Source organism: Amborella trichopoda, chromosome 13, assembly GCF_054954075.1.
Source record: "Amborella trichopoda isolate Santa Cruz 75 chromosome 13, AtrichopodaSantaCruz75HAP2 v2.0, whole genome shotgun sequence".
Taxonomy (NCBI): Eukaryota; Viridiplantae; Streptophyta; class Magnoliopsida; order Amborellales; family Amborellaceae; genus Amborella; species Amborella trichopoda.
This window is the reverse complement of record NC_142348.1, coordinates 43,742,421-43,754,975: the sequence shown is the minus strand read 5'-3', so window position 1 is coordinate 43,754,975 and position 12,555 is coordinate 43,742,421. Positions and strand designations below refer to the sequence as shown.

The window sequence follows — 12,555 nt, the reverse complement described above, 5'->3', positions numbered from 1 at the left end:
CCCACCTAAGTTTTCTTAATCTCTTCATTTCGAATTATATCTCTTCTTTTCTTTCCACTCATCCATTTAAACATCTTCATCTCAATTACACTTATTCTACAGCTCAAGAAGTTATATACCTAAATTTAAGACCCAAAAATGGGCCTAACTTAAGATTTACTTGAGGAAACAAATGGACAATATGCGCCCAAGGGAGCAGTATATCTTTTGGCGCAGAAAGATGAAAAAAAGAATTCCGTAAATGGCCATTCAACCTAGGTTCCTAACTGGGGCAGTGTAATTAACAAGTTTACGCAGTATATAATACACAAGTTGTGTATATAACGATCTGGCTTGCCAACCACACCGGGATTTTTGGTATATAGATTGGGTCCATGATCGGATATATAAAACGATGGTTTAAATCAAGGCCTTGATTTTGAAAACTTTGATTGCCTTATTTGATGTGAAAATAATTTCAAGCAACGATTCGCCAAGAAAGATAATCTCATTATTCGTGTTTAAAAAAAGAGATAATCTTATTTTATTCATTTCCCTATGTATAAATTTTTGTGCTAATATCCCCTCAAAATTATAATCATATGAAAAATCTCTCACAAAATAGGTTTGTTTCTAAATCTTTTTAGTTTTTGGAACCCATGTGACAACTCAACTCATACAATTTGACATTTAATGGCGAGGAATTATGTAAATGGTCTTATAGTATACAAAGAGAACATTTACTTTTACTATTAGGAGGTCATAGTCATTCTTGTCCGTCAGATTTCAAATTAGGTGGCTGTGAGTATATCATTGACAAAAATTAAAGTTCAAAAAAAATTCTCGAACTTTGTGATATACTCCAAGCCATCCAATTTGATATCTAATGGCTAAGAGTAATTGTGATCTCTTTATAACAAAGATAACCTCTCTTCTTTTTTTTCCCAAAAAGCTAAATTTAGATATGAGTGTGGTTTGATGTCCAATTTTCTTAGATATATATCATTTGTTGTATAGGGTATGTTTGACAGCTCCCTAATATCCTAATATTTTAGGATAATGTGGAATTTATTGTAATTCGAATTTTACAAGTTAATATTCCCTATTTGATAGGACCAAATTAGATCTTTTTATATTAAAATAATAAAAAAATATCTTCACACCTCTTATTTGTAGGATTCATTTTTCAATAGACCCACAGTTTCAAAACCTATCTTTCAACATAAAAATCTTAAGTTTTATTTACATACTTTTATTTTATTTTTTTAACCCAAACTAATATGAAAAAGATACTCTTTCTAAACCCCATCCTTACTTCCCCAGGCTTCTCTCCCACATCACTCTCCCCAAACCCCTTCTCTCTCTCTCCACCTTCCCCACCCCCCCTCTCTTTCCCCATGTTTACCCAACCTCTCTCTCTCTCTCCTGTATTCCCCTAAACCCCTTGAGCCGACAGTCTCAAAGCTCATCAGGCAGGGTCGATGGTGAACAGTGATGTTCGTAGAGGAGAAAGAGTTTTAAATCTGGGGTTTTCTCCTGGTCAAGGGCAGGTGAACTTCAATAATGACCATGCAATACATTGGGTCTTCCTTTTCAAAAATCCTATTGGTGCCACACCTATAGAAATGAATGATGTTGGGCATGGAAAGAGTGTTTTATCAGCCGACCTTTTGTTATCCTAGAGGTAAACTATTTGACATGTATAGGAAAGGGAACTTTTATTGAAGTTCCAGAGATTACTAGGACTGAGCCAATTGATCCATTGGCTTTTGTTGCATCTGATGTTGAAGAAGAGGTTGCTCTGGAAGATATATCCAGAGGAAAAATGATTGGCATTGAAAGTGGAAATCGTATGATACCAACCCGAGATTAGAGAAAATGTCGTAAGGTTGATGATTGCAGAGCTCAGATTTTTCTTGCCCTTTTGAGAGAGAGAAGATGAGTTATGTGTTTACAGATGAAACTCTACATATCTTTATTTCTTGCTGCGTTCTTCCTCTCTCTGGCTTCCCATTTTATAGGGAGAAAAATGGGCTTAACGATTATCTTTCCGACGGGTCTTTGAGAAATGGTCTTTCTTGATTTTAGGACATTCATCCAACGTTCATATAGACGTTGGTTCATGTGAACGTTGGATGTGATAAGCATAAGATTCATTCCACAATTGTAGGCATCTCAGCCCACAATTGTAGGCAAAAGTCACGCTAGGCCTTATGGTCATACGTGATAACATCTCCTACTTGGCCATGACGGCCGAGTGTAATAATAAGTCGCATGCATACTCCCACTTTTGAGTATGACCTTTAAGAAAAAATTTTGTCATGAGGTTTTTCTAACTTTTTTGCAGATATGTCTCTCATAACAAATATCCATCATGAGGATTTTCACGTTAATGCAGATTTGCCACTCATGAAAATTGACTGACTTAAATATTTTTAAGTCACATTAAGCTAGTGTGCTTAGACAGTAATTCAACACTTAGACCTTTTGTTAATGGATCAACGATCATATCTGATGAGGGCAAGTAACTAACGGTTATTTTAAATTTCTCAACTACATCCTGAATGTGGTAATATTGAACATCTATATGTCTTCCTTTGGAGGTATTTGTTCCACTTTGAATTAATTTAATTATAGCTTGATTATCACAAAATATTTGGATCGGTCCGTCGATTATTTACAGCTTCAAGTAATCTATGAAGCGCTTTATCTACAAGGCGAAAGTACAAGCAGTGCTAGCTACACACCCTTGTTTCTTGCTAGACCAAGAAACAACAGCCCCTCCAAAGAGAAAAATATGTCCTGATGTGGACTTACTATCATCCTTATGCCCAGCAAAATCCGCATCTGAATATCCTACAACGTCATACTTATTGGCTTGAAAACATAATTTTAGATGCTTTGTTCCCTTAATGTACCACAAAATTCTTTTTACTGAGCTATGCCTGGATTACTTTGACATCCACTAACAAGGCCTACGGCATAACTCAAATCTGGTCTTGTATATCTGACTGCATATACCAAGCTACCAATAGCTTGTGTATAGGGAACATTAGGTTTTTCTTGTCCTTCTATTGGACAATCTTTCCTAGACAACGTTACTCTCTTTACAACAGGAGTAAACAACAATTTATAATTTTCCATTTGAAATCTTTTACGGATAGAGTCAAGATATCCCTCTTGGCTCAAGCACAACATATTTGATTTTCTATCTCTAGTTATTTTTATGCATAGGACATAAGATGCTTCTACCATATCTTTCATCTCAAACCGAGAAAAAAGTCATGACTTAGTTTTATCAATCATTTTTAAGTCATTTCCAGCTATCAGGATATCATCTACATATAATGAGAGTATTGTGAATTTACTCCAACTCTTCAAGACATACACACAATGGTCCAATCTATTTAGTTCATATCCCATCTGCAGGATGGCATCATGAAATGTTAAGTACCATTGTCTTGAAGATTGTTTTAAATCATATAAAGATTTATTTAATTTGTATACTTTATTTTCTTGAACTTTAATTATGAAGCCCTGAGGTTGTTTCATATAGATAGTTTCCTTTAGTTCACTATTCAAGAATGCAGTCTTTACATCCATTTGGTAACGCTATAGGTCATAGTATGCAACGATTGCCAAAATTATTCTAATAGATATAAACGTTGCAACTGGGGAATACATGTCAACATTGTCGGCTCCCTTTATTTGGGTAAAGCCTTTTAAATTTATCGACTGATCCATCAGATTTTAATTTCTTTTTAAGTACCTATTTAAAACCTATAGGTTTCCTATCTGATGGTAAATCACATAAATCCCTAACTTTATTTTTCTCAATAGAATCCAATTTCTCTTTCATGGCATTGAGCCATTCTTGAGATTATTGTAACTTCATAGCATCATTGAAGTCAAAAGAGTTATGAATTTCATCTAAGTCAGTAGGGTTAGTTGTATCCTCACTCATATAGACATAGAAATCATTAAGGTATGATGGAGGAGCTCTAGACCTCTTTTGACCACTTAACATTTGGAGTGCGGGTACTTCAACATCATCATGTTGATTAAGGCTATCTATATCCACTGTAGGTAGTGGTTCTAAGTCATATATGATATTAAGTGGGTTATCATTGTCCACTTTAGGTAGGTTTTTTTCAATAAAATCTTCTAGGAACTCATCATCTCTACGTTCAATGAGTCCCTTATCTTTATGATAAAATCAATATCATTTTTATCCTTCGAGGTATCTTATAAAATTACAAATTAGAGTTTTGTTTTCTAACTTATGTTTATGTTGATATGGAATTAGGATATGGGCAGTCATCCCTTACTTCTATAAGTTGGATAAATCAAGTTTTTTGCTTATCCACAGTTCATAAGGGGTAGAATCTATTGCCTTAGTTGGAACCCTATTAAGAATATACATGGATGTGTTTATTGCTTCTCCCCAAAAGGTCTTGGGTAGATTAACATGAGTCATCATGGATCTAATCATTTCTAAGAGGGTTCTATTACGCCTTTCAGCTATTCCATTTTGTTGTGGCATATAAGGCATAATGATAATATTTTAATATCATATTATTGGCAATAAGCATTCAAAGCTTCAGATGTATATTCACCTCCCCTATCAGTTTTAAGAACTTTGATGTTCCTACCCAATTGATTTTCTACTTCCCTTTTATATCTTTTAAAATTTTCTACAACTTATGATTTATGGTGAATTAGATAAATATATCCAAATCTAGAAAAATCATCAATGAAGGTGATGAAGTATGACATCCCTCCATGAGTTTTAGCATTGAGGGGCCCACAAATATTTGAGTGGACCACATTCAACAACTCACTATCTCTCTCCCCTTTATTGAATGATTTTCTAGTCATTTTTCCTGACAAGCAGTGCTTACAGGCTGGAAATTCCATCTTAGTTAGATTTGGAATAAGACTCCATTTTATTAACCTATTTATTTTGTCTTTTCCTATGTGGCCAAGCCTATGATGCCAAGTACATGCATCACCAACCATTACACAATCAATATAACCATAATAAGATGAAAGTTTACTATCAACTTTCTCATTTACATGAAGAAGGAATAAGTTGTGGTCATTAACTAAGTGTCCCCGAGCATCAATTTATCCACACTTTCCAATTTATACTTTCAATGATCGGAAGCAGATTTTAAAGCCCTTTCTTATAAGCAAGGGGACAGATACAATATTTCATCTCATACAAGGGGTAAAATATACATTAGTTAATACAAGATCGATTATCCCTACATACAACCTACAAGTTCCTACACCTAATACATCAAAATAGGTATTGTTCTACATATAGATTCGCTTCTCCCCTGCCTTTATTTCTTTTAAGTCCTCAAAGATACCTTTTGAACTTGCGAGTGTCGATTAGCGCCTAAGTCCACACACCATCCTTTGATGTTGTGGTCTGTCAGCAGGCACTCAGAGACCACACAAACAACTTCACACCTCTTGCTTCCATTTCTGCTAGCTTTCATTCCTGCTATTCTTTAGATTTTGTAGGTTTCTATTATGTGGGCAGCGGTTCTTAAAGTGACCTGGCTGACCACATAAGAAGCATTTTGGCGATCCACGTTTAGTTTCTTGGTTGTAGAGCTTAGTTCCTTTGTTTTTGAACCTATCGCTTCTCTTGTTAAACTTCCCTTGAAATTTTGGTTGTCAGGCTTGTGTTGAGCAAGCATGAGTTCACTCCTTTTATCTTTGTTTATGTGCTCTTGCTCTAAAGCTAGTTGTATAGGTAGATCCCTTAATGTAAGAGAGTTTGCATTCAACCTAAGTGTAATTGTTACCATCCTCCATGAAGGTGGAAGACTATTTAAGATAGTGGAACTTGCATGCACCCTTGGACTACATTATTATCCTCCTTCATATTAAATGAATTATATTGCTCTAATAGCAATTGGATGTGTGTTTTAGCACTTGAGTCATATTTAGTTTTTATTGCCTTTAGCATTTTCTTAGATGTTTCATGATACTCGAAAACCTTAATAAGGTCATCTTGCATAAAAGTTAACATAAATGTTTTTGCTATGAGGTCATCTTTTAAAAAAATTTCTAGTCTTTTCTTTCTTTTTCAATTGGTTTATTACCAACTTCTGGTGGATCTTGAATGAGAAAATATTTCATCTTCTTCTTCCATATCCCAAAATTATTTCCATTCAATTTTTCAATTTTGGAAAGTTCAGCCATTACAATTCTACTGGCCATTTGTTAAGTTTTGTATGAGCAAACTAATTCTTTCTAAGTTCTAAAGAAGCGAAAGAAAACACCATAAAGTTAATATGTGGTCAATATTTGTACAGAGAGAGAGCTCAGGCACATGGTAGCAAACAAAAGCCGAATTGAGATCGAGAAAATCACAATAGCACCAAAATCATCATAACAACCACGTTCTGATACCAGTGAAAGTGGAAATTGATGACGCGCTTATGATACCAACCCGAGATCAGAGAAAATTCCATGAGCCTGGTGATCGCAGAGCCCGGATTTTTGTTACCCTTTTGAGAGAGAGAAGATGACTTATGTGTTTACAGTTGAAATTCTGTATATCTTTCTTTTTTAGTACGTTTTTTCTCTCTCTGGCTTCTCATTTTATAAGTAGAAGAAAATGACTTAACGGTTATCTTTCTAACGGGTCTCTGAGAAAGGGTCTTCTCTGATCTTAGGAACATTCATCCAACGTTCATATGGATGTTGGTTCATGTAAATGTTGGATGTGATAAGTATAGGATTTCTCTCACAATTGTAGGCCTCCCAACTCACAATTGTAAGCAAAGTCGCTATGCCTTATGGCCATACGTGTTAACATAACTCATCTAAAGAGATATTGGTGAGGGTGCATCAAGGTATTGGACGTGATGTTTCCATTGAGAGAAAGGCTCCTAATAACATTGATAACACTGATGAGTGATGACTCTTTGGGAGTTGCTTCAAGTTTAATACTCTACTTCCAAATGGTTCTGGTCTCTTTGATGGTTAAGACGGGTGTTCTAGACAACCAAGGTAGAAATGACGATGAACTTACTGGATTGCCAGAATAGACAGATTCTACTAAACTAAAATTTGAATCGATTGTATTAGCTTTTGAGTATGATGCTATCAACAATGGGCGAGTGCTTGATTGTCACTGTGATGGTCCTCAACCCAAAACCAATGATGATGGCTTTTTTAGTGAAGAAAAGCAAGTGGAAAATCATGTCTTTAGCACCTCTATTTTGGAAGGAGCTCTCTATTTCATTTCCCATCACTTAGAGAGACGCAAATTAGTGGTAAAAATCAGTATCGGGAGGATAGCATTGAGGATAAGCTTACTTGGAAATACAGTGAGAGAGAGAGAGATTGGGAAACACGAAGAGAGAGAGAGAGTGGGGGAGAAAGTAAGGAGAGAGAGAAGGGGTTTGGAGAGTCATAGGGGAGAAAGAGAGAAGGGGTTTGGGAAATCACATAGGAGAGAGAGAAAGAGAGAAGTTTGGAGAATATAAGTGGAGGAGAGAGAATGGTTTAGTAAAGGCATATCTTTCTTATGTTTGTTTGGACCAAAAAAAAGTTTCAAATAGATAAAGTTATTCTAGGGGTTTTAAGATAGGTTTTAAAGCTTTGGGTCTATTAAAAAATAAAACCTAAAAATAAAGCGTACAAAGATATTTTCTATTAAAATAACCTCCAAATATTTGAATCCCCAAAAATTCAAATTGTACTTGAAATTTACGGGATTCACTTTGAGCTTTAAAATCTTTTGCGTCTCTCTCCCTCTCTTACCCACTCGTACCATTGTTTTTCTCTTCCCTCTCCCAACTAACATTAGCTTTTTATGATTCAACTCGTACCACCCTGTCTCTCTGTAATCAAACACCCCCCCCCCCCCCCCCCCCCCCCCCTTCCCCCCCCCCCTTCCCCCCCCCCCTCCCCTCTCTCTCTCTCTCTCCCCCCCTCAACAGAGATCCTCGAAACCCCAATCTCTCTCTCACCACTTAGTTCAGCCCCTAAATCTCCCTCTCTAGTTCAGCCCCCAAATCTCTCTCTCTCTAGCATCAAAGAGTTGCGCAAAAAGATCAACATCTTAAAGAGGGAAAGTCTCATGAGAGATATCAACATCTTAGAGAGGGGAAACAACATCCGTCATTGAAGCTAATTTGAATCCCAACATCCACCATTGAAGCTTTTCCCTCCTCAGAACCCCAACATTCGCCATTGAAGCTAATTTCAAGCTATGAAGAACAAAACTAGATCAGGACCCATGCAAGAGCCAAAGCACTTGATGATATCCCCATATCCTATGTCTTTTTCCTTACATTCCTGTACCAGTTGATTGCCAAGTCGGTCTCGTCTTCATGGAACAAAGCCATCATCAAATATGTGTCAAATATCATCAAATATGTGTCAAATATAAAAAAATCAATGAATTGTAGTTTTGTTAGCCAAAAAGTCGAAAAATTACAAATCCACAAAAAATTTGAAATACAATTGGACATTAAAACGTGCTGATAAAAAGACATATCATGATAATATAAAATCTAAATATACACAAAGCAAGTTAATGTCTTTATTCAGATCTTTAAAAATTTAAATATCTAAATCATGTTCTGTCAAACATATCCTAGATCTAGTACAACATTTTAAAACCCACTAATCCAGATCCAGATTTGGCTCACAAACCAATCAATATCAGAACCGGAACCATAACTAGAACCATTATCATGTAATATAGATTGTGGGGGATGCAATTTAGCAAGGGAAAAGTTTATAGAAGGTTGCAACCTTAAAATGTAGAATCAGATGCACCTAAAAAATCTATCGGAAATAGTGTTTTAATTTTGAAAAAACACTCTAATCGATCATCTCGACATCGAGATGCATGAATATGAAAAAAAAAGTTTTTGAGTCTCAAAAATAGTGCATCTTGCGACACATTATCTAGACCATCTATTTTCAAGATTTTCATATATTTATAGATCTATTTAATTTAAAATTTAAAATTTTTAAAAATACATTTTAAGATAATACTAAAAAAAATTTACAACATAATTACATGTTAATAAAATTTTAAGGTGCGCCCTAATTGGAATGTTTAAGGTTGTAGAAACCGCAACCCTTTACCAAAGATTTGTAATCCAAGGATCTACACTATAAACCGTACACCTATTTAGGCGCTAGAGAGAGAAAGTCCGTGAAAAAAGAGGAGAGGGAAAGAGAGGATAGGGGTGGGGAGAGGCACTTGAAAGACCGTAAAAAAAATAGGAGAGAGAAAGGGAGGCCCGTTCGTAACAGAGTTGCAGAGACTGAGGAAGGCCATTTTAGAGAGCGAGAGAGAGAGGAAGATTCAGGCGTATTGTAGAGAGATGGCGGGGACGAAGAGAAAGCAGCTGAGGCAGGAGGATCTCGCCTACCTGCTATCCGCAGTAGGAACCTCCATTGTTATCACCCATCGCTTCCTCTCAGATAACGACCTCCTCCTCCGCCCCTCTCAATCCCTCTCTCTCCAATCCTCTCTCCAGTCCTCCGCCCTTTCTCTCTCTAAACTCCTCTCTCTCCTCGCCCCCTCCCCTCGCCTGTCCCTCCCTCCTCCTCCCTTCTCCCCTGATCTCCCCTGGTTCTCACGTCTCTGCTCCTCTCTCCCGCACTCAGCACATCTCTGGCCCCCCAACTTCGTCCTCCCTCACTCCACTTTCTCTCTCCTCCTCCAAACCCTCCTCCCTTCTCTCAGTAACCCCACCTCTGAACTTCCTCTCTCTCATCCCAATGTAACCACTTCTCCATCGTCTCTCGATCAACCCACAAACCCCATTTCTCCACCTTCTCTCTCTACACCCACAAACCCAATTTCTCCTTCCTCTCCCTCTCTACCCACAAACCCTAACCCTATTCCTGCATCCTCTCTCTGTGTATCAACAAGCCCCTCTCACACTGATCGCCCAAACCCCACATTTCCCCCTTCTCTCTCTACACCTACCCATCCCTCTTCCCCCAACTCTCTCTCTACCCCTGCAAACCCCACCACCTCTGCTCTCTCTTCCTCTCACCCAACAAACTGCACCTCTCCCCATTCTCTCTCTAACCCCATGGATCCCCAACCCACGAAACCCCCATCCCCACACTCTCTCTCTGACCCCACAAACCCCACTCTCTCTCAACCCACAAATCCCACCTCAACCCACTCTCTTTCTGACCACAAAGACCCCTCCTTCTCTCCCCCTCACCCGGCCTCCCAACATTTCTCCCCTGAAACAGCCCTTGCCGCCGCGCTCCACCGCCTGGCCCATGCTACCCCCTTTGCCGCCCTCGGCCCACTTTTTGGTCTCGAACCCCCTGAAGCCGCCAGCGCCTTCTTCTCTGTACTTAAGGCCACCTGTACGCACCTCTCCCACCTCTTCCACCTCCCTGACCCAATTGCATTCCCTCCCCCACCCAACCTCCCGAACTGCCGAGGCGCCCTCATCTACGCCCGCTTCCCGATCGCCCAAAACGCCCCCAAGCCATTTCGCGAGCCCAATGGCCAGGCGAGTGTGCTCGTGCAGGCGGTGGTCGGGTTCGACGGCACCTTCGCGGACATCTCAGCCGGGTGGCCCGGTAGGCTCAAGCCGTCGAGTATTTTGGCTAGAACCGCCCTGTTTTCTAGGGGCCATGGGCTCTTGCAGGGGCCAAAGGTGAGGCTGGCCAATGGGTTCGAGGTGGGCGAGTACTTGGTGGGTGGACCAGGGTGCCCACTTTTGCCTTGGCTTGTGACCCCTTACGGGTCGGGCTCAACCCAAGTGGACTCGAGTGGGTTTGATGCGGCTCATGGGAGGGCAATGGGAGTGGCGAGGAGGGCAATTGCGAGATTATGGAGATTTTGGGGGTTACTGTCGGAGCGGCATAGGGTGGAGTATTTGGAGTATTTGCCTTATGTGGTGGCGGGAGTGTGCTTGTTGATGAATTTTATGGTGAGGTGTGGGGAGGGGTGGGAAGAGAGAGAGGAAGAGTGTAGAGAGAGAGAGAGAGAGAGAGAAAGAGGGGATGTTTTGGAGTTGGAGGGGGGAAGGGATGAGGGCGGAGAGAGAATTAGGGATGCTTTGGCTCATCACATTGCCTTGCTAAACCAACCACCGCATCAATGAAATTTTACATTTTTAATGAATCCCAACATGTGATTTTTTGAGTTCCATTCCCGCATGCCCATTTTTATTAGTGCATCGGGTTTTATTGTTTTAATTTAGAATTTCAACAACATTTTCTTTTTATCTTTTTTTAACATTAGTTTGGATTTGCTTGTTTAGTTATTGGACTATGTTTCTAATCCCAACTATAATATAGATTGTACCAAAAAATAAAGATTCATATTCCATCTCTATTGCCAATTATAAATAGACTGTGGATGTGTTAGAGATTAGTTCAATAAATATCTTCTATTTCGCCAAAAACTTTTCTATGGCTTGGGGTTTGGATTTTTATGGGTAAGCTGATTGATTTATTTGAGTCCACGCACCTAACATGGCGCTTGAAGATCAAAATTTGGGTGGGATCTTTATGGTAACTCACCCAACACGTTTTTTTTGTACTTTGACACATCCAATGTTTATTTACAATATTTAGTAGTGATCATGTCAAAAAATCTACCCATATTGGAGATTATACCCAAAATTGAAATTCACATACAATCTCTTCTACGTATTGTAAATTGATGGTGGATGCCTAGTGATGTTGGCAAATAGCTGCATCCCCCAATAGACCAAACATTTTGCTCTGCAGACACGAGAAAGAATGAAATTAAGTTTGCACCTACATAAAACAGAAAATTGAATTAAATTAAATTTTGATGGTAGCTCTCTGGTAAATCTCGAAAATAGTGGCATTAGCAGACCTTTTAAAGATCACATAAGCATTATCATTCTTGAGGAGAGGTGAATACAAAAATAGCGGAAGTTAGGACTCTTACAAGGGTTAAGAATTATATCCAGCTCCTTTTTGAATAATACTATCATTATTGAAAGAGACTTGACAAATATGATTTCTTGGTGCAGGAGGTAAGCTAAAGCCCCTTATAGATTGATTCCCTTGGTGCAAGAAATAAAAGATCTGATTGCAAGGTCCAATATTTCGTAAGTCAACCAAATGGCTGGTCAAAGGTGGTGCTCATCAACCAAATGGCTGGTCAAAGGTAGTTAAGACTTTTTTTTATGAATCTTTTTTGTTTATATTCAAAAATATATACATATATATATATTAATATTTTTTAAAAAAACCCTCCTTCCAAGATATACCGTGCAACTTGCATCTATATATATATATGAAAGAGGCTCAAGGCTAAGGCTAGGTAGTCAAGGTGACGGGGCACCACAATGACTACCTAATTTCCATTCTTTTTATGAGTACAAGACCCTTTTCCTTTTTAACTACTCCTGAGCAAAAAAAACAAGCAGAAGGGAAAATTGTAGATACCTCTTAAAATAGACGTCCAACTCTCTAATACTTTTTCCAAATGAAATTATTGGTTTTTTTTTTTTTAACCTCCCCAGCCCCTCTTAAAGTCAAAAAATTAATACATTAATGATTAAACTAACCTTTCAATCA

The 12,555-nt window shown here is 38.4% G+C and overlaps 1 protein-coding gene across 1 annotated transcript; it reads left to right on the top strand.

Annotated features, from left to right (window-relative positions):
- Positions 1–9,165: 9,165 nt before the first annotated feature.
- LOC18442545 (uncharacterized) lies at positions 9,166–11,122 on the top strand. The gene has a single exon (XM_020672390.2). The coding sequence runs from the start codon at positions 9,348–9,350 to the stop codon at positions 11,100–11,102; it is 1,755 nt and encodes a 584-aa protein (XP_020528049.1). The 5' UTR covers positions 9,166–9,347; the 3' UTR covers positions 11,103–11,122.
- The last annotated feature ends 1,433 nt before the right edge of the window (positions 11,123–12,555 follow it).

Bases quoted from the DNA above. Each gene is read 5' to 3' on its own strand.
- LOC18442545 (XM_020672390.2), top strand. From the start codon at position 9,348: ATGGCGGGGACGAAGAGAAAGCAGCTGAGGCAGGAGGATCTCGCCTAC.